The sequence below is a fragment of the Amborella trichopoda genome, chromosome 10, assembly GCF_054954075.1.
Source record: "Amborella trichopoda isolate Santa Cruz 75 chromosome 10, AtrichopodaSantaCruz75HAP2 v2.0, whole genome shotgun sequence".
Classification (NCBI taxonomy): Eukaryota; Viridiplantae; Streptophyta; class Magnoliopsida; order Amborellales; family Amborellaceae; genus Amborella; species Amborella trichopoda.
Genome location: NC_142345.1, coordinates 15602780 through 15626328, shown reverse-complemented (window position 1 = coordinate 15626328; position 23549 = coordinate 15602780). Strand labels below are relative to the sequence as shown.

The 23549-nt window shown below is 36.8% G+C and overlaps 1 protein-coding gene across 12 annotated transcripts; it reads right to left on the bottom strand.

The window, feature by feature from the left end:
- Positions 1-3042: 3042 nt before the first annotated feature.
- LOC18438816 (putative histidine kinase 5) lies at positions 3043-16996 on the bottom strand. 12 transcript variants are annotated; one of them, XM_020670141.2, is made up of 14 exons: positions 16325-16690; positions 16128-16185; positions 15415-16018; positions 14810-14872; positions 13649-13927; positions 11779-11948; positions 11204-11416; positions 10707-10893; positions 10168-10219; positions 9616-9845; positions 9318-9416; positions 6767-7443; positions 4568-5062; positions 3043-3769 (listed from the first exon to the last, which is right to left on the bottom strand). In XM_020670141.2, exons 3-14 carry the CDS (start codon positions 15784-15786, stop codon positions 3457-3459), a joined length of 3150 nt encoding a protein of 1049 aa, XP_020525800.1. In that variant the 5' UTR covers positions 15787-16018; positions 16128-16185; positions 16325-16690; the 3' UTR covers positions 3043-3456. The 12 variants fall into 12 exon arrangements, with proteins under 12 accessions (XP_020525800.1, XP_020525802.1, XP_088705706.1 ...); XM_020670143.2 differs by lacking the exons at positions 16128-16185; positions 16325-16690 and adding an exon at positions 16723-16996; XM_088849580.1 differs by having other exon boundaries at positions 16128-16954.
- Positions 16997-23549: the final 6553 nt, after the last annotated feature.

Here is a 23549-nt window from a genome sequence, read left to right as displayed (position 1 = left end):
TTTGAGATTATCTAGACATTTACTTTTGTGCAAAAATCCAAATAAAAATTTGCACTTTATGAGGGATTGTTTAGTTCCATATATCTTTTAAAAAAGGTTGATTCCACCTTATTCGATCATGGAAATAAATCTTATATGCTGACCTTACTGAAAAAACACCATCGGATTCCAATTCCCAAAATGCAATATCCTCTGTTGAGCTTGAGATAAAATGGTCCCCCAAAATGTTTTTCAACTACATATATTGTTCAATGGCAACAACAGATAGTCTATTGTATATGGAGACCCACTTGGAATGCCAAAACAAAGCCACATCACATTTACCCACCGGCCATCTCAAATGACGCAGTACAAACAATGGCCCTCCAAGTAAGAGATCATCTACCAACATTTCCAACCGCAACCGTGTTCTAACAAAAATCAATATATATTTTACAAATTAAATTATATATAATGAATGGTTAAGAAGAGCGGTTTTTTACTTTCTCAATACTAAACGAGTGAAAATACTAGCACTACAGTTTATCAAATAAGGTTACCAGCTTTCAGGCTACCAATTTTCACTTTTTTTTTTATATTCCAAAAATATCAGCATTTGGGACTTTCCCAAAAAAACCTCCAAAAAAAAGTTATCAAACATAGCGTAGGTTCTCTCCAAAAATAACACCCCCTTTATTCTTGAGGCATATATCTACCTCTCAATTGTGGAGATAGATAACAAATACCTAGCAGGCATCTTGCCAAGTGTTACCCAGACACTTCATTTTCTCCCTTGTATGAAATGTCAACACGTATTCACACCTAGATCATGACATGCCCAAGCATGCCATCTGTTGATGTTGGATGGAGTTTTATTCCCCATAGCGTGTCAACAAATTTATGGAACATGTCTGATATTTAGACACATTGTGTCGCATATTTTATTTTTCATATAAAAAGTTGTTCATTTGTGGGATTTAAACCCATGACCAGTCAAGCCACGAAGCAAGCCAATCGAGATTTACATGATAATGGAATATATATTACTGTTTGTGTAGTGTAACTAATAACCAAAGTCCAATGTCATAAATGCCCAACAATGAATTTATTAGGCATGAAGTAATGATTAGAGAATATGCATATGTTCATACATGTCCTTTAATGCATGAAACTCTTTCAGTTCTTTGCCCTTTAATGTATGTAGGGCTGGCAATGGGACGGTGGCCCGCTACAAATTGTGGGCCATGGCCTGGACCAAGGTTATGACAAAGCCGGCCACCTCTGTTTTGTTTTTTTATTCCTTTTTCCCCTCAAATGCACTAGGTCCAAGCTGCCCGTTAGAGACTAACACCGGGCTATGGTCTGGACTGGCCTGGCCCATCACCAGCCCTAAATGTACGGGCTATTGTGCATGTATGTCTATATAATTATTTTTACTATATATATCTTTATGCATATAATTAAGGGTTATATTAGGGTATTCACTTTATGGAGTAATTTATTATTGTATTCAACAAATTTTGGATACTTAAATATCTTTGTTTTGTGTATGGAGCGTGTTTTTAGTAAGGGTACTTTTTGTCATTAGGAGGGGTGTGACATCACCCACATGGAGTATTAAACACCACTAGTGTATTCCATATAGGTGATGTCATACCCCATGTGGATGATGTTACACCCCTTCTAATGATCAAAAATAAACTTATTAAAAAAAATGCCTCATGTACAAAACAAAGGTATAGAAGCATCCAAAATTTGTTGAGTACAAAGATAAATTACTCCATAATATGAACAGCATAACATAATCCTATAAAGATTTATTGTTTTTTTTATATGAATGCATGTTAACTCAAAAAAAGATGTAGTTAGCATGAGGCCAAGCCCGCACATGTACAAATGCAGGCTTGACAATAAATATATTTTTTAAATATAATTTGATCTTATTTTTAGATAATATATAATCTTTAACATGGAGATTATGAATATGAATAAATAAAAAAATTTTAAAAACTAGAAATATTAATTATATTAAAAAAAACATTTGGACCGTTCGTTACAATTATTTTTAGATGGACCACCTATTTGCATCCATCTTGTACAATTACAGTCCAGCCCATACAAAACAATTGTTCCTCGAAGAATTACAAAATACTGCATATTTCATAAATTATAAAACAAATATTTTTAGCATCCGGATTTTTAAATATTTTCAAAATTATTGCTTTTTTATTTTTATAATTTTATATATATTTTTTAAAAATCTAATAATTTATAATTAAAAATTGTACAAACGCATTATGGAAGTATGAGAATTGTTGGGCGCCGTACTAGAAACCATAGGATTTCAATACGTGCATCCCGAAAACATTAATCATGCCACTTCTTTTAATAGGATCACAATGATTTCCATCTTAAATTTTAAGGTAGGGAAAATTATGGATACTCTTTTGAAAACTTTTCAATACTTTTTATAGAACACCTTTAATCCAATTATTATTTTTTAATGTTTTTAACCTCAGTTAAAAAGTTAATACGTCAATAACTAAACTACCCTTTCAATCATCTCTCTTTGCCTTATATAAGTGTCTCTCTCCGTCGGATATAAGTCTCTCTCCTCTCTGTCTCTCTCTCTCTCTGCCTGATATAAGTCTCTATGCCTCTCTCTCTCGGCCTGATATAAGTCTGAAATGCATTCAACTTGGTTCTTGCAAAAAATACTACTCAACTAAGAGTGCCGAACATATTCATACCTTAGACTAAGTTTGGCAGAACAAATTTATTTTTTTACATACCATGTCCCATCCCCTTATTATGTTTGACAGTAAGAGCATATACCACACTAGTTTCTAACTTTCTATAGTACCAAATTTTGTCAAAAACATGAATATATTCGGTGCTCTCAACTTTTAAATATCCCAAACAATGTTTACGTTAATTTCCCAGAAGTCTAAAACAATGACATTTCCCTTTCTCCTATCCAGGTTCTAATAGTCATTATTTTATATTCTTGAGACCCCTATTGGACTCTCAGATTGTGGATCAACGCAAAAGGAGAATTCATAGTTGGGCTGTGCAAACTTGTATAACATTCACAGATTGAAGAAACACGCAATAGCCGCCACTTCTATAATACAAATATAGCAACAAATTGAAGTAAAATTGACACAAACTTCAATGATTGCTGCTTTAAATAATTCAATAGTTACAAACTTGAGGCAAATGATAAATGAGAGTGAGAAGGGTTGCCTGTTCGGGCCGGTGCTCTGATGAGGCATCGTGGTCACCTTTTTGCCTCTGAGAATCCTTGTGTTCCGTTGAGGTCTCCTGGTTACCTCTTTGCCTCTGAGAATCCTTGGGCGTGTGGTTGAAGAGCTCGGCCATCACCGCCAAGGGGTAGAGGGAAACCCACATAGAAAACCATGGAAAACCAGTAGTAGTACACTTTTGAGAGAGGAAAAGAAGCGGGAGAGATGGGAGCTACGACACGTGGTTATCTCCGGTATCTGTCAAAGACTTGTGATTACTTCTTTGTTTTGGGTTGGGCTTGGGGTCGAAGAATTGGGCGACAGCTGAGTATAGCTGCTCTTGCTCAAAGGGCTTGGACACATAGTCGTCCATTCCACAACGCACGCACTGTTCGTGTGTTGCTTGTATGACATCCGCCGTCATGGCGAGTATAGGAACATGCCAATGCGCCACCCCTCTGTAAACTTCAACAGAAACCTCCCCTGACTTTATACGCTCATTCACCTGCTCTTCTACTAGTCGGATTTGTCTTGTGGCATCGAACCTGTAAAAATCAGTTGGTTCCTCCCATTTTACCAACAAATTGCGAGAGAAGAAAATGAACTGGAAACCTCTCAACCTCTCTCTGAATTTTCATTCTAGTTCTCTCTTCTTCAGTTGAAATTTCGTTATTGATCAATGCCAAAAAAGAATAAGAAAAGGAATAATAAAGAATCACACTAACACTATATACTGTAATGAATATGAGCCATTGTACAAACTGATGAACATAATGCCCATACAATGGTTCACCTCAACCATATGTCTCAAGAACATGGGTGGATGGCATTACCTGTGTAGAGTACAAAATACACGTTGCTATTAATTTACCAGAGATAAGGCCACTCTTTGTATGTTTCTCAATGTCTAAGAATTCTGATTGAATATAATAATTAATTGATAAAGAAATGCATCAGTATCAGTGACAACGATCATTAAGAAAACACCACTCCTATTGCCAATTCAAATTTGAGAACCTCCACAGTGTATGATAGAAGAGATAATAATATAGTCTAATGGATTGTGGGCATCACTATCTAATGAAATAGATGGTGTTCGCCATTCAATGATAGGGATGTCATTGCCAAGACGGAGGCACCAACCAAAACAGGACATGACCCTATGGCAGGTTCCATTCGCCCACTATCACAATCCAACCCATTGATTGAATGGTAATGAGCCCAATACTCTTGACCCAATCATATGGAACACATACCATTAACATAAAAGAGAAGCATATGGTTCATGGTATACCCTCCCAAACAAGAAACAAGGCACTTTAACGAGAAGACAGGATACATACCCGTCCATCTCTGGCATCTGAACATCCATAAAGCATGCATCAAACTCATGAGGTGGGTGAAGCATACTGAGTGCTGCCTTCCCACTATCTTTGCACTCAACAATCGCACCATACTTCTTCAGTGCACCTGCTGCCACCTTCCTATTCACCGCGTTATCATCCACTACCAAAATTCTCTTGTCACAAAGCAAGCTCTGAAGTTCATGGCCCTTCTTGGTTTTCTTACCCATGCCTAAGGCCTCTTGAAGGCAAGCAGCTATCATGCTTACTCTAAGGGGCTTCATGATAACTGTGTCTACATAGCCTACCGACTTGGCCTGTTCAAGCTCGGGGTTGGTCATGGAGTTGGCTAAAAGAAACATTTTTGGCGGTGCAATAGTGGAATTTGAGCGCCCATTTTGTTTCAGCTCTTTGAGGGGGCGGGGAAATGCAAGGCCACTGCCTGGGCCCCATGCCTCCTTGTCAACCAACACCATGTCTACGGGCTTGGTGGAACTGTTCAAATAAAGAAACAATGTAGAGAACAGCATCAGAGCCAAAGAATGACAGGTGCTTGTCTTTCCATTTCTTTGTTTGGTTAATTAAACCTCATCTAAAACTTGGCTCTCTTTGTTTACAGAAAGGGTAAAAATAACAGAAAACTTGATTCTTGCTTGTTGTTTGTTAGATTGAGTTGAACATTGGTATTTTCTTAAGAGGAGATAAAAACTTGGTCGAATGTCACTAATTAATATTTGCGGCTTTCTTTACAACGAATCAAAGTGAGAAACCCTGGTTTCTTAACGGAAGAAGAAGAGGGTTAAAAAAGTGCCTGTTAAGAAGAGAAAAGAAAGTATACTAAATTTAAGGCAAAGCACCATATCCATCACTAAAGTCAGACAGCAGTGGAGTTGATAAGGACCTCTGTTTAATGTCAAACAAGAAGAGGAACTGATCATCTCCACTGCCCATCAGAGAGGATTGGTGTGGAAACAGGCAAATGCCATACACGAAACTTCTTCAGTATCCCATCTCTCTAATGATTTAGCTATAGCAGAAATTTCTTCACAATCACAAGGAGGCCAACCAACAGGTAAAGATATAACAAACCTGACTGTTTTGTAGTAAGAAGGGTCATTTGTGCATTGAAATGTTTCTTTCTGAAATTTTTCTCAACTATTCTATGCATACCATACTATCATGCTTTTTCTTCTATCTTACAAGGACCTTCATGCATATTGGAATGGAGAATGTCATTTCAGATATTTAAGGTTTAGTGTATGCTTAAAGTGCAGTCACTTCAAGGGTGAAACCTTAGGTCAGAGATCTACAACAAAAATACGGGTTTGAGAAAGTTCCATAAGTGGAAACATATGACCCACACTGGGATCTTTGCTCCAAAGAGCTCAGAGGTCAATGATTTGCCATGGTCTGAATTAGGTCGAAACAAGGCTTTGCTCTCAGGCAATTCACAGCTCATATTCAGATTAACAGGAGTGCAATAAAATTTGATTACAGGTTGAGTTCAGGGCTTCGGGATCGGGTTCATTGATTATTTAAGACATTAAAGTCTCTGCTGAGAGGCAAATACCTGATTTAATAGAGTACAAAGTAATGAACTTAAAGAAAGGTCTTGAAATTTCGTGCCAAGTGTTACGATTGCAAGTTGCGTAAGAGATTAAGACCGTTAGGGGTTCATTATGCTCTCAAGTCTCAACCACGATTCTAATTCTCAAGGCAAGCGCTTAAGGTTTCAGAGTTTATTGGGGTCTCATATATATTTTCTTAAGAGGTAGAGAAAGTAACCGTAAAAGAAGTCATTCAGTACTGAAGCATAGCCATGCAAGAATAAATGCATGCAGTTAAATGTACATATAAATTTCATCAACTCTTAGTACAAAATGCGTATGCATATATGTATGCACAGACACATGTATGTAAGTTCACATGAATATGTGTATGAATGCAACGATAATTACATGTGCATCTATGCCTGTATGAATAAATACTCACCCACATGTATGCATCACTCATGCATGTATATACACATGTATGCAGATCCATATTATCCACTGTTCATGTATCAATGCAGGTGTATATGTACATACATACTACATGTAGGCATATATGCTCATCAATGACCAGTGAAGTATATGCACGCATGTAGACATGGATGTATGTATGCACATATCCATACATGTAAGCGTATCATGCACTAACCTCGAGTTGGGCGGTCTACATATGTAAGATAAGGCAGTATTCACGTCAGTTGCAACCTCAACCTGGATCCCGAGCCTTTGCAAATGATATTTGGTCACCTCAGCACGCACATTCCTACCATCCACCACAACCCCATGTCTGCCTCTAAAGTCAGTGGTCATAGGGTCAGACTGGTGCCTCTTCATCTCTGGAGGGATTGATTGCCCTCTTGTGAAGGAAGCTGTAAAGGCAAAAGTACTCCCAATTCCGGGCTCACTAACAAAGCCTATCTCACCACCCATTAGACCCACTAAACGTTTGCTTATGCTCAAGCCTATTCCAGTTCCTCCATATGTTCTAGAGGTGGAACTATCTGCTTGCACAAAAGGCATAAATATTCGGCTTTGGGCATCTTCGGGTATCCCAACACCAGTGTCCTCGACTGTTACGAGTAAATTTATGGTATTGGAAGCTTCAGTTGATTGAAGATTCGAGCCACCATTCAACAACTTGAAATTCTCAAAACTTTTCAATCTGTTAACCACACAAGTCCCACTTAGTGTATTATAAGTTTCCTTCATTCCATTCTTGATGGGGGTCTCTAAAGGTTCTTTTGGGTCTTCGCCATTCGAGTCTCTAGAACACTTCACCTCTTCCACTAAATGTACAGAAACAAATATATGCCCAACTTCCGTGAACTGCATTGTCCAATTCATGAATGTGTGAGCGAGAGGGAGTTTAAACATCAAATATGGAAGTATCACACACACACACATGAGAAAGAGAGGGAGTTTAAATATCAAATATGGATGTATATCTCATACACGCACACGAACATGTGCGCGTGCACGTGCACACACAGATTTTAAATATCAAAGCATCAATCATAAAGGGAAAAAGGGACTATAATCCAATCTAGAGTAACCGGGATTGCTAAATCTAGGTATCTCGAGCCCCTGGATATCACTCCAACTCTCCCCGATAATAATCTTGGATACGCATTTCCATGGGATCTCGATCCCCACTTTTTTATGGATTGCTCCTAGCCACTCAAAGGGGTAACAAAAGCCAAGAAGATGATTCATTTGGATTTTAATTGTGAGTTTCGATCATACTTTCTCTATAATAGTTTTGGACATTGTAAAGTATAAAATTGAAAGAAAGCAGATTTGTAGTGCTCTTGGATGTAGTGAAAGTGTGAAATTCTAAATAGAGCAGATTTTATCAATAAAAAACAGCTTCCTTGTATTGTTATTGGTTATCTCGATGTGCCTCGGCATGGTTATTGTATTTTGTGATTGTTACATAAACTACATCTCAAAGAATATTAAAGCATTATTTATTAATCAAATAAAGTTTACTTAGTAAATAATTACTTCTTATTTCCTTTATTGCATGCCCATTTTCTTGCACTTTATGATATTATTAAATTTCTTGCTTCCAATAAAAATTAATTAATTATCTGTTAATTAAAAAAATTGTTTGGAATGTGCTCCTGGAGTAGGGAGCCTTGTTCATGTGTAGACCCATCACTCCCACTCCCGCCTGTTCCAAGCAACTATAATCCAAACTACTAGGGTAGTTAATCCATTGGGATCATCAACGTCTAGTGAGATGATTACAGTGATGCAGATGGTGTGAGACTCAGTAGTGCGAGACTCATTAGTGCAGTCATGTCTTGCTCTGGCTCTGGTGGTCGCCCTCTCTCTCTCCATCACATTCCATAATTGCACATACTGTGATGAAAACAATGGATTCTGGTTTTCCCCAGTCAATAGGATAAAATCCCCCCCCCCCCCCAAGTAAAGAAAACTTCAATACTAGAAGAGGGTAGCCTTCAACTGACCCATGATTTTCCCAACATGAGAGATCTAAAGCCCACAATAAATATTATCCAGTAAGCTAATAATTGTCCACTGAATTGTAGGTTATGGTTCAGAAAATGAAAGATTATTTTATTTATAGATATCCTGAGTTTGATCCTACAACTTATGATTGCAACAAAAAATTCCTTCCAATTGAGATACAACTCCTAATGGTCCCAAACCACAATTGTTTGTCAACTATCTTCCTTGAGGGTTTTAGGCTCAAGTATGACGCATGAAATATTCATAATATACAACATCCTGAGGATATTAGTAATAGTATCCTTCCTAATTGATTTGCAAGAGATTTGCAAGGGGCAGCTGCTCTTGATATAAAGTCGAGAAAAGCTGAATGCCGAGAAACGATGATACTACTCCTTCCCTCCATATATATTGGATTAAATAAAATATCTAACAGTGCATACAAACAATACATTCAAAATTTCACAAGCAGTCCATTCAAAACTTTTCCTCTAGTAAGTTTCAAATGGAAAAGGCACTTGAGCCAAATGCATTTGGGCACGACAGACACACAAGGTTTTGGGGGGCCTCATTCAAATACGCACAAAATGAATCAAAAATTAAACGCAAAAATCATTTCCATCTGCTACAAAACATCTTGGAATCTTCACAAAGAATAAGAACACTTTTTGGTGATAGCAAGATTTCACATTTCCATTATAAGGTTTGGGAGAGGGACTGCTAACCTTTATTGAGTTTCCGACCAGATTTGTAATGATTTGGCTGAAGCGCCCGGAATCCCCAATAAGAATTTCAGGCACTCGATCCGAGATGTATACAGCCAACTATACATAAAAATCACAACTTCAATATAGAGTCAAAATAAATATGCATAACTAAAGTTCATTAAACTCACCTCTAATACAGGGCCAAAATTAAATGAAAAGAAATAAAGCCCATGGACCATCTTTACATTCAAAATTAAATTTACAAAATTGAAACCCATGAAGCATTCAGATTAAAAAATCAAGATTTGTGACTAACTTCTATGCCTTTGTCCTGAGATTTTTCCGAGAAGAGAGATACGACCATATCTAGAACTGAGCGAAGATCAAATGGAACATTCTCAAGCTCCAACTTCCCGGACTCGATCTTAGCTTGGTCTAGGACCTCATTTATCAAAGCTATCAAAGCTTTTCCACTTTCTTGTGCTGTCACTGCATAATCTTGTTGGGTGGCATCCAAATTTGTGTCCATAAGCATTTGCAGCATACCTGAAAGTCAAAATCAGAACAGGTAGGCAGAATTATTTTTGAGTATAATTAGAAAAGATGAATGAATTAAAGGTGGAAGTATTCTACAATATAATGAACCATTGAAAAACATAGCCCTTTGGGGTTATGACTGCATTTTGATGGACAGTGATGGAGCAGAAGAAGACAGAAGACCAGTGGTAGATCCCAGTCTCTAATCATCACCATCCATCATTTCATCACCCAAATGGAATACGGTTTTCCATAGTCATTCAATCATAGTATACTTTCTCAAAAGAAAATAAGCAACCAGTTTCTGATTCTAAATTCTTTCTTTTCGCACCTAGTACGCCATTCATTGGTGTCCTGATCTCATGAGAAACAGTGGCTAAAAACTGCAAGAGACACAAGGAAACCACCTCAGCCCAACAAAGGTTATACCAGCCAATAAAAAGATTAACAAGGGAATAAAAACTGTGCAATATGTGAAGTTTATTTAATGTATCTGGTGATATACAAAAACAAAAAAAGTTAAAAATGAAAATTTGGACTCGAGTAAAGGAGAAAAGAAGGACAGAATTATAAAAGCACTTTTCTTCAACTCATCCAAATAACGTCTACATCAGACACCTGAGACTATGGAAAAATATTTTGCCAGCAGTCAATTTGGTTGATTAAAACTCATCAAAATTTGTCAATCTGATCCCAAGGCTGAAGTTCCGATGGATTGCATACAAATCCTCTAATTGGAAGTTGCACCATTTTTTAACTTTTTTTTACTACAGATTATAATGCAGAAATTACAGAAAACTCGGCAAAAAAAATCCATCTATTATGACTCAAGCAACAAATTAAAGGAAATATTCAGTAGTCATTGACTACCTGAGACTTTGCTACATCTGCAGCTTCCGCTCTCACTTTAAGTTCCATCATTTTACGATAATCATTCTCCACTTTAGCAATGCGGTTTATAGCAGCATGGAAAATGTGCCCAACAAGCAACACAATCACAAGAACGCCAAGTGAAGTAGTTATTGCTGACCATGGAAGAGGAACCTTCTGCTTGAACCTAGGGAAAAAAATCAAGCATATTATGCTCAACGCCATTTTATTTTCTTAAACATAAAGACTGATATAATTGTAAACGTACATTGTAATCAACAGGACTACGAAATGGGTTCATTACCCTCCAATGAAATAATGGGTGGCGACGGGGAGTGAGTAGAACCAACATTGGAGTCATATCCCACTTTGGCATGTTCCACCCTCTTCGCCATCTTCCATCATTTGATTGGATGGTGATAGCCCTAATGATCTATAGTTGGCCAAAGCCCAATGGCATACAGACGTATTGTATAAGTTCTCAGTGATTAAGCTACCTGCAGTGCATCTCATGCTTCCTGAATGGGTCTCCAAAATCAAGGTTGCTAAAATGGAATAACCCAGTATCCGTTACATTAGGACCATACATATTTATTGGGGCAGAAGCATTTGTCGTATCATAAACATTTACAACGATTGTTTGTTTACTAGCAAGTTGTTGGAGAAGCTTGTCAACCAAAGAAGGGACATCAAAAGACGCGCCCAAATACCTATTTCAAAAGAAGCCAACTCATATGAGAATTAAAGCAGTGAGATTTAGTGTAAAGGAAATCATATCATAATCTAATAGAATAAGGTAAATGGGCATGGTCGTTCATTCCTGATGATAGATGATGAAGATTAATCATAGTCGAGCAAGCTAGAATATACAATCACTTTCAATTAATCTCCAAAACGCATCATCAAGATCAAACAGTTGGAAGCCTCTGTATATAATGCCCCTTACACCCTTGGATTATGGTATATTTTGCCTCATTGTAATCCAGTGACATATGGCATATTTTGCCTCATTGTAATCCAGTGACATATCAGTAGAAGGGGAATATAATATTTATTTGGTTCAATGATCTACCCTTGGGTGGCTTGAATGCGCTCTTCAGGTGTGGCTGTTGATGGAAGGTCTTTATTATATACAGCAAATGTGAGAACGACCCCAAGATGGTTGGATTTCAAAAGCTTGAAAGGAGATGTGAGGACACCCTTTGCGGAGGTTCTCGCTCTTAATATGTTTTCTCGGTCCTCCTACACAGCCAAAAGTGGCTAAATAAAATTAAACCTAAATTATCAAATTAAAAAAATGAAAGGAATAATGGTTTGCAGAGCTTTATATATGAATAGTAAAGGAATTTTGAGAATGCACTATGTGAGTATTATATCTCATGCTATGATGTTCAAAGAGACAAAAAGAATAGAAAGCCAACAACATTGACATCTCCATAAAAGAGAACTTGGCTCATCTCTTTCCCAACCAATACTTGACTACTCTCTAATCAGATGTTGGCTATATAATCACATGTTTATTAACAAAGTCGTTAGGTTGGAAGCACTTTCCTTTCAATATATTCAAAATAAACAATTCCAATGGGCATTCAACACAAATATACTTCCACACCAGTTCATATCTACTATCATACAGACATACATACATACATACATGCAAATGCACACATAAGTAATACATATATATATATATATATATATATATATATATATATATATATATATATATAACATTCCCAGGTCAGATTGGATTATTGCTTAAGGTTTGAGAGATTGGGGGCTTGTTTTCTGTCGGTCGAGTTCATGAGTGATCCAGAATCTTATAGCGGAACGAGAAGTCCCATTCCACTATCCCATTTCATACTCAAATTATAGGGAGACGATGAGCTTTCGATCTTTTAGCCGGTATAGCACCAGGAAAAACCAAGCGAACTTGGTTGAAAAACCTAATGGCTTGCAGTTTGTCCCTTTGAATTTGAGTACTTCCCGAACCTGGCTTGGATATATATATATATATATATATATATGGAAGATGCTAGGGTGAGCCCACTAGCTCACAGAATAGTATAAGCCCAATGGCCTAGATTGAGTCTGGGCCGATCTGACGGCCGAGAGTATTTGAATTTTAGTTTTTTTTTCTACAAATCCAAATCACTTGAAATTTTAGGTGAATGTTCTTCTCATCAAGCCGCACCTAATAAAAAAAAAAAAAAAATCCGCAAAATTAAAAATGGCTTAAATACCCCCAAAAATTTACGAGGGTATTTTGGTCATGTTTTTCATGTAAAATATGTTTTTAATATTTTTTGAATATTCACCTATTTTTTATCAACACACGTCTAAAATTTCAAGTGATTTGGATTTGTAGGAAAAAAAATTAAAATTCAAACACTATCGGGTATCCATGATCGCTAGATCGGCCCATATTCAATCTGGGCCATTAGGCTCATTTTTCTTGTGAGCCCATTGGCTCACAGAAGCCTTTTCCTATATATATATATATATATATACACACACACACACACACACATATGCATTCATGCATACATACACATACGAGGGTCCGTGAGGCAGTGGGAATGAGATAAAAGTACTTAGGAAATCGTAAGCATTTGTTCTCTAGTCATAAGAAAGTAGCCAAACTAAACAACATCAACAGTTCAAAAAAATAATAATAAATTGGGGTTGTATAATATGAGACTATTTATCTTTGTTACAAGGAAGTCATAATAGCTACTAGCCACTAGATGTCAAATTGGATTGCTAGATGTGCGATACAAAGTTCAAAAATTTCTTTATTGAACTTTTGAGTCTAGTCAATAACACAACACACTCACAACCACCCGATTTGAAATCTAATGGACAAGAATGATTGTGACCTCCTTGCATTAAAAGTAAATGATCTCTTTGTGTACTTATCCTAATAAATTAGCCAAACTAACCTTTCCCGACATCATATCGATGGACACAATATGGGATACGGTATCCTGAGAGAAGATAACGGGAGCGTATTCATCTTGAACAGGTGATGGTTGAAGCATCTCAGGGAAGTATTCATCTTGAACGGGTGATTGATCTTGTGTCTCCATCTTCTTTATGGTCCAACCATGCTGCTTCTCAAACTCCTCTCTCTCTGAGTGCAATACTTTCAATGCATAAGCCACGCCACTGGTCAGTGGCCTCTCAAATGCAGTTCTAGCTGTATACTCGGCAAATGTTTTCTGCATCAAAGAAATTGGGAAAAGAAATAGATACCAAAATTACCAGAATACATAAAATGGTTATGGTTGCTCTCTCTCTCTCTCTCTCTCTCTCTCTCTCTCTCTCACACACACACACACACACACAAACACAAATATGTGCATAAGATACATGATATATCATCATACATGCACACAAACACATATAAATGCACACGTTCACATTTGCAAAAAATTGCTTGCAGGTGCACATAAAAATTCAGACAAATGCACACAAACATTCATACAAAGATGCATGTAAACGCACACACATTTCGAGTAACAATTGATAAAATTATACACACACATGTAAGAAGAGGAAAAACCAACAACCACAGATGATCATGCACACAAATACACACAGGCATATGCATGTATCTGTGAGAGGGGTTAGTTAAAGGGTAGCTTAGCAGATAAATTTTAGAGTCAATAATTTAAGATATTTTATTTCATTAAGGAAATGTCAATAATTGGGTAATTGAAGTCTTGACCAACAAATTGTTACTCATTGAGAATGGATTGATTATTGAACAAAGGAAAAGGATGACAAAGCATTGCATTTTAAGTTATTTCTTTGTACTCAGTTACTTCAAGAAATTATTGGTGAGCCATATTCTATACAAAGCCAGAGTTGAGAAACGGCAGCTAAAGTTCAATGAACCTCTTCTCTTCTCCATGTTGAAAATAGGATCATACTTATAATATGAATTCAAAAATAGAGTTGTTCCACCAAACTGAAAAAGCAATTGGGTCCCAACATCCAGTAAACTTGCACGTTATGTTTTCCTAATCAACAAGATATAATGAATGAAATGCACATTATACCTTCTGTTTCTAAAATCCCTTATATTCTAAAGTACATACCTTTTCTTCTAGCTTCTTCTGATAATTTGAATTCACACCTAGAGATTCAAAAGTTTGAACTTCCTGAAAATTTCAAAGTTTTCACCTTGCTGAAACCCTCAAACCTTGCTTCAGCATAAAAAAATTGCAACCCTTTCATGAAATTCAGTCTGTTTTCTTGAATCAAACCAAGGGTATTTAAAGAAACCAATGAGCACAGGAACCCTTGGTAGTGTAAACCCGTTTTTGGTCACCAAAGGTATGTGTGTATAGTGCGTGTGTGTGTATACATTAAGACACACAGTATTGTTTGTTGGTTGCCAACACATAGCACTTGGAGAGAGAGAGAGAAAGACAGAGAGAGAGAGAGAGAGAACTAGTTTTCAGTTTTTACATCGTTTTAAACAGCTAATAAAAAGCCACCACCAGATTTTAAGAGAGATATATAGTAGTTTCCACATCAATCAGAACCCCACATATAATGACCACAAAACCAGGCCCAAAACTAGGGATTCAGAAACCCAAAATGCCACAAATGAAACCCACATAAAATGACCACAAACCAGGCCCAAAACTAGGGATTCAGAAAACCCAAAATGCCATAAATGTTAAACACAGATGACTACCTGATCAATTGCAGATGGGTTTTTCCCATGGTGAAAAGTGGAGACAAGTATGGCCAAAGCATGGACATGATTCATACTAACATTGAACTGATCTTGTAGCATTCTCGCCCTCTCATCACACATACTAGCAAGCGTCTCTTCATTCCTCGAATGGATATTGCTTTTCATGTGAAGAAATAACCATGCTGAAAACAAAAGTCCTTTAACAAGCCATAGAACCAGAAGTTTTCTCCTCCATTTTCCTCCCCCGCCTTTTGTACATGGTACCGGCACCTGTACCTGTAACTGAGGTTGCTGTTGCTTTGGATTGAATACCATCTTTCCATTGATAGAAGTCCCCTGTTTTACCATTCCTCTGCAATTCACAGCCATTTCTTCCAGGACCCACTACCATCTCTCCAGGACTTGAGTGGGTGGCTCAAGGATCCCCCAAATAATCACTAGGTAACTCATAAAAAACCCAACTTCACAGAAGGACAGATAAAGTAAGGGCACTACCATGCAAATCTTCATCAAAAACCCAACTTCACAGAAGGACAGAAAAAGTAAGGGCACTACCACGCAAATCTTCAGTCTCTTGAGTTCAGTACTTCATGGCCTTTCTCTGCAAAACCCATAACCATCCGTCATGAACTTGACTGATGACCAACGAATCACTCAGCAAGAAAACCCACCATCACACAGGATGAATAGAGAAAGTAAAAGGAACCCACCAAAATCCTCCAGTTTCTCAAGAAGTTTCTCGAATTCGAACTCAATAACTTGTGCTTTCTAAAGAAATAGCGCAGAACTCATCAGAACACAGAGCTAACTTCTTCGAAGAGAGAACAAAAGAAGGGGAGGAGAGAGAAACCTTCAATATATGAACCTTTCGGAAGAGTACAACCAAAAGTGCAGTCTTTATGCTCACCTTCTCTGGAGTTTTAGAAAGAGACAGGAACTTTAGGCCTTTCAAACCGTATAACCAGTATCAATCGTATTAATCCTCAGCTTTTCTGGATTTAGAGAGAGAAAGAGAGAGGAGGTGGATTTTTAGAGAGAGAAAGAGGGATCCAAAAAAGGTTTGAACTGTAGCAGAGCTAGAGGGCATGCGCGTGTTCGTAAGCTTATCTGAGTGAAAGAAATAGAAGAGAGTACAAAAAAAATATTATTTTCTTCTCTAGTTTGGAAAAGCTGGTCATGTAACAGAAGAGAGAGAAAGAACAGAGAAAGAGAGCGGCGTAGAGAGAGAAAGTGCCACAGTGGTGGAACTTCCTGTTTAATAAAAAGGTACAGTGTTTCTATAGCGAGAGAGATACCAATATTTACCTATGCTCATGCGGGTGAAAGCGACGGGGATTGAAAGAGAAACCAAAGGTGAGAGAGAAAATTAATTGAGTTTTTTAAAGAAAAGAAAGCTGATCACTGTGGCTCAATGTTCTTTGAGGTTCGATGCGTCTCGATCTCAGCTCTGTCTTTCTCTCTCTACAAAGTTTGGAGTTTCCTTCTTTTTTAGAGGTATTTTCTCTCTCTAAAAACAGTTGACAGTTCAGAGCACAGCAAAGCAGACGTCTCATGATCGGCGCATTAAATAGCCATCCACAATCATAGCATCGCCATTCCTTGTTTAATTTTTAGAAATCGGTAATTATCCTCGTGCCCTATTTAATTTTGAAATATAACATAATGCCCCTAATCTTTACTTTAATAATAAAGAAACCCTGTTTTTTTTTTTTTTTTTACAATATGATAAAGAAACCCTCTTATTTGTATTGTGCATGCACGTCATATTTCTTTGAATTTCTTCAAAATTTCGGCTCCGAGGGTCTCTATTTTCCTGCATAATTCAACCGCTATTCTAATGGAATGTCTGATAGTTTGTATAAGATCTCACATCAAACAATCAATGGAAGGCACACCTTTAAATTATATAAAAAAAAAAACTTTATTTTGGTATTGAAAACTTCTAAGATGACTTAAAAATCAAAATTTCCCCTAATTATAAAATTTAATGTTTCATAAATAGTGTCTATTGAATAGGTCTAGGAACACATAAAATTTAAAAAATAGACGATAGCGACGGTACGACTATTTTCAGGACTCAAAATCCCTCATCTTTTTATATCAATACATTCACTCAAAAAAATACATCTCTAGGTAGAGATGATCAATTACAACAGTTTTTTTACATCGAAACAACATTTATAAACCGATCTTTTAGGTACACCTTAGTTCAAAAGTGTAAATTTTGTTATGTAAGGTTACGTATCTTGTGAAGGAAATGAGTTAGAATCGTGGTGGTAGCATCCACATACCCGATTACCACATTGTGGTATCCATTCCTACCGTTGACATTTCCAATTAACACCTTCAAAATGTAACTCTCAAATCTATTGAAAAAATAGGTAAGGGGCATATCTCTCCCATTAATTACCCAAAAAAGCCAATCTATTGAAAAAATGGGTAGGAGCCTATATGCTATGGATACATATACATACATATATGTATTTGTATATATATATACCTCTTAATTAAATGAGATGTCATCATATGGATATACATCTCTTGATTATGATAAGTTTCAGTCCAATTTATTGGAAAAATGGGTAGGGGCCTATCTACCCACTAATTACCCAAAAAAAACCAATCTATTGAAAAAATGGGTAGGGGCCTATACGCTATGGATACATTTCCGTATATATATGTATTTATATAGATATATATCTCTTGATTATTTGAGATGTCATCCTATGGATATACATCTCTTGATTATGATAAGTTTAGGTCCCACTGATACTTATAATAGGTATAAGTATCTATCTATTGATTATGATAAGTTTAAGTGTATATGTATAATAGGTATAGATATCTATCCATAACTGATACGAGCTAATATTTATATGTATTGTATAGTATTTGATCAATCAATATACAACATATCCATACGATGACACCTAATCTAATTAGGAGATATATAGCCAAATACATATCCATACGATACACATTATAAAAAAATCCCTTAAGAAAAAGTTCATGGGTGCCTTATGTTTTTTATATTTCTATTCATCCCACTAAACTTTCATGTGGTTGGGTTCCTGAGGCTCATGGGCATAATGGTTATTTTATGAAAGGCACGTCTTTTTTAGCGGCTCTAAGGGCATAGAGTCTTTATTTAGAAAACAAAGGTTAATGTTGACTGAAACCGATAAAAAAGTCACGTGGGTGATCTAAGACGAAAGCCCAGATATTTTTTAGTATCCCAATATGCCGCAAGGGCTCAACACCATCTCAAATGACAAAGATACCCAACAGAGTTTTTAACTTGCCTAGAAGCTACAACTATTCTATTGACCATTATGCCCCATTTAATTACCAAAAAAACATTCTAGAGCTCATTGTTTTGGGAACCATATAAAATTACTAAATAATTATTTTTAAACTAAAAAAATTAATTTTTGAGTTTCGTAATATTTTAGATCTATGAGGTATTAGTTTTCTAGCATATAAAGGGTGTACTTTTACTCACTTTATTCTATCCATTTTAAAGATTATATATATCAAAAACTTGAAATCGAAAACATATCCTTAGCATGCATTTGGGCGGAGACAATTATAAATAATATGTACCCGCGGGAGTAGGAAATCTTTTGGCATTCTTTTGTCGTTGGGGACAAAAATGTAAATAAAAAAAAGAGAGGGAAGAGTACGAATTGAGGAAGATGGGGGAGGGAGGAGACACTTGTCCTTGTTTTGACTCGGGGAAAGTGCTCTCTGTTTGGTGGGCCCCAGCCCTTCGCCTCGCCAATAAACACGTTATCTTTTCTTTTTTATATATATATTTACACCCCCAAATAATAATAATAATAATAAATGGATAAAAAGTGGAAAATAGACCAAAAATAAATAAAGGCAGAAGTGTATGCTCTTCGATTTAACCTTTACATATCTGACGGCTGTCAATGGAGCATGAGGCTCAAAATGATAAATAATATTGCTGGGAAAAGAATGATTAATTAAAAAATAAATAAATATATATATATATACCCTCTTCTAAAAGAGTGTGGTTTGCATAAGGTTGCAACCCAATTAAGGAGTACCTCTAAATTTTATCGTAATTGTAAATTTGAAATAAAAAATACTTAAAGAGGTTTGAGAATCTATTTTCATATCTAACTATAAATTTTTAAACTTAAAAAATTGTTCAAATCAAGTACATCTATGAACACATGGAAATCTTGAAAATTGAAGGTCCTGATAATATGTTGCAAGGAATACTATTTCGCAAACTCAAAATCTTTTTTCCTTTTTTTATTCATACATATCGATGTCAAGATGATCGATTAGAGGGTTTTCCCACATCCAAACAATGTTATATGATGGATTTGAAGTGGATCCTTAATTCTACATTTTAAGGTTGCAACCTTATTTAAACTTTTTCCTTTTCTAGAAAGATAACACTTCTAATGCATGTTTATCAAAAGTTTGACTTTCTAACATTGACTTCATGTAGATTAGAACATATCCTCTAAGCTAGTCCTTATTGTAGAAACAAAAAGCAATCCACGAAAAGCAAAAAATAAAAAACAAACACAAAAGAAAGAGACAATCAACCACAACGCAAAGATATACGTGGTTCGGCAACGTGCCTACGTCCACGGGAGATTAGAGCTTATTTACTGGCAATGGAGAATAGGATTACAATTCACTCTCTTCCTCACGCCTCTCTGTTTTTATTTAATTACAAAGAGATCTGTGTTTTTCCCTTAACCCTTAACTTTTAGATGAATCCCCAATCGCAACGATATATATCGAGTCCATGATAGATGGTACAAGTTATCAAAATACCCTTTTATGGATATATATCAAGTCCCAAATATATCGAATCCCATGTACGGGTATATCCGAATTTTTGGAGTCGTCTTTTTTAATCCACCTTGACAGATCTATTTCCTCATAATATAAGTCATCAATCCTCAACAATCTCCACATTGGTTTGAATTCTGTCAAGTCACCCTGAAGATTCTTTATCCTCGTACCTCCATAAAGATACGCAACTGCACTCCCACCTGCCATGGGGTGCTTCCCTCACTCTCAACAATGAGAGACATTAAGCAAGTCCAAGCAAAGCTTGAACTTCTCTATGGTGATCGGCTTTGTAAGTATATTTGCAGGGTTGTTATTCATATGAATTTTCTTCAGGCGAATGATTCTTTCTGACACAAGCTCCCTGATCTTGTGATATCTCACATCAATGTGTTTTGTCCTTGTATGAAACACTTGATTCTTTGCAAGATTTATAGCATTCTGGCTACACAGTGCAACATAATACCTTCTTGGCCCACCCCAAACTCACGAGCCAAACCAGTCAACCAGATCGCCTCCTTTGCAGCCTCAACTGCTGCTATGTACTCTGCCTCTATCGTAGACAATGCAATCGTGGGTTAAAGCATTGCCTTCCATGAAATAGGTCCACCCGCTAGTGTGAAGACATACCCTGTAGTAGACCTTTGCTTGTCTAAATCACCAACATAGTCGGAATCAACATATCCCACTAGTTTTGTAGAGCTTCTCTTCTTGCTGAACATAATTTCGAGATCTAACGTCCCGCTCAGATATCTGAAAATCCACTTAATAGCATTCCAATGCTCCCTTCCAGGATTACTCATGTATCGACTAACGACACTAACAACATGAGATAAATCCAGCCTGCTACAAACCATAGCATACATGAGGTTTCCAACTACACTAGCATAGGGCACCAGAGATATATGTTTTATCTCATCATCTGTAGTGGGACAATGCCGTTCAGATAACTTGAAGTGACTCGCCAATGGAGTGCTAACTGACTTGGCCTTTCCATGTTGAAATGCTCCAACACCTTTTCAACATACCTTTTCTGAGTTACCTAGAGTTTACCTGTACTTCTATCTCTATGAATCTTCATACCAATTATCCTATTAGCAGCCCCTAGGTCCTTCATATCAAACTCAAAACTTAACATAGACTTGAGAAAAATTATGTTACATGCATTCTCGACAGCGATGAGCATGTCATCAACATAAAGCATCAGGAGAATAAGGGAACTTTAAAATAAATACAACAATCATACTCACTGCTTGAATAGTCATATCGCACCATGAAAGAGTCGAAACACTTGTACCACTGTCTGGGAGATTGTTTAAGACCATAAAGTGATCTCTTGAGTAAGCAAACTTGATCTTCCTTTCCATGCACCTTGAAGCCTTCAGATTGCTCCATAAAGATTTGTTCCTCCAAATCACCATGAAGAAACGATGTCTTCACGTCAAGTTATTCTAGCTCTGAATTAAACATAACTACTAAAGCAAGCAATAGCCTTATTGGAGTGTGCTTGACAACCGGAGAGAATATTTCATTGTAGTCCACTCCCTCCTTCTGAGCGTAGCCCTTTGCTACAAACCTAGCCTTGAATCTCTCACATTCTTTTTCTGTTGCTGCATCTTTCTTCCGAAAGATTCACTCGCACCCAATCACTTTCCTTCCCTTGGGCCTCTTAACAAGCTCCCAAGTCTTCCACTTATTACTCTGTGCATCACTTAGAGCATCTTCAAAGGAGTCGATTTCCCTAGTATCAACAGGCTGCCATGTCTTCAAAGCTGTATCTCTCAGGGGTTTTGTGAACACATTTTTTTCTGCCTTTTGCCAAACTATAGGGTTCACCATGTGATTGTTGTTGTTCCGGTATACTGCTAGATGATTTTTCATTTTCTGGTGTTTTAGACTCTTTTAGTTCCACCTGAACTATCGATCTTTCTCCATCACTTTTATCTACTTGCACTTTGTCATCTTACATGTTAATTGACTTCACCATGTGAGATTCATCAAACACAACATCCATGTTAAGCACAACCTTATGTGAAGTAGGATCTCAAAGCTGGAATCCCTTCAATTCTTTCTCAAAACCGAGAAAGATGCATTGCTTAGACTTAAAGTCTAATTTAAAATGTTTCTCACTTTGCACATAGACATAAGCTAGATATCCGAAAATCATCAACATAGAGTAATCTACCGGCTTTCCTGTCCAGATCTCCTCTGGACTTTTGTAATCAATCATTGTAGACGATGACTAACTACTTCCGCCTAGAAACTTTTCTTCAAATCTATATTCAATCTCATACTACGAGCTCTTTCCAAAAGAGTCTTATTCATCCTCTCAGCCACTCCATGTTAACTGCTTCTGCCCAGAAACTTTTCTTCAAATTTGCATTCAATCTTATATTATGAGCTCTTTCCAAAAGAGTCTTGTTCATCCTCTCAGCCACACCATTTTGTCGATGAGGTTTTGATGTGGTAAAGTGACATACAATCCCCTCTTCCTTACAGAATTCTTGAAATTCTCTAGACTTGTACTCCCCTCCATTATCTGATCTCAACCACTTCAGTTTCTTTCCTGTCTTCCTTTTTACATCTGCTTTCCATGATGTAAACTTCATGAATGCTTCACTTTTGTGTTTCATGAAGTAGACTTAGACCTTTCTTGAGTAATCGTCAATGAAGGTAATGAAGAATTCTACCCCACCCTTGAATTTGATTGATGAAGCCCATACATCAGTGTGTACATAGTCTAGTATATCATTGCTTGTATGAATTGCAGTTTTGAATCTAATCTTGAACTGTTTACCAAAAACACAGTACTTACAGAAATCCAGTTTACGGGCTCTGACACCCTTCAACAATTTTCTTTTATGAAGTTCCATCATACCTCGTTCACTTATATGCCCTAAACGCATATGCCACGGATTTGTGTCATCTGTGTTGGATTCAACATCTGTGGTTACAAAAGCTCCACCTATAACTGTATTCCCTATCAACCTGTAAAGGTTCCCAGTCATCTGACCTTTCATGACAACCATATATCCCTTACTAACTTTGAGGACTCCACCTATTGTTGTATACTTGCAACCATTCAAATCAAGAGCCCCCAGAGATATTAAGTTTTTCTTTAATTGTGGGACATGCCTCACATCTGATAAGGTTCATACTATCCCATTAAACATCTTAATTTTGATAGTTCTTATTTCAATGGTCTTGCATACTGCATCGTTCCCCATTAGAACAGACCCACCACTATGTGATTTGAAGGTTTTGAACCAGTTTCTATTTGGACAAATATGAAA

Excerpts from the sequence above, each read along its gene's own strand:
- LOC18438816 (XM_020670143.2), bottom strand. The coding sequence starts at position 15,786 with ATGGCTGTGAATTGCAGAGGAATGGTAAAACAGGGGACTTCTATCAAT. Across the intron at positions 13,928-14,809 it reads AGAAGAAGCTAGAAGAAAAG|AAAACATTTGCCGAGTATAC; the intron begins GTATGTACTTTA and ends TCTTTGATGCAG. Across the intron at positions 3,770-4,567 it reads CAGATGCCAGAGATGGACGG|GTTCGATGCCACAAGACAAA; the intron begins GTATGTATCCTG and ends TGATTTTTACAG.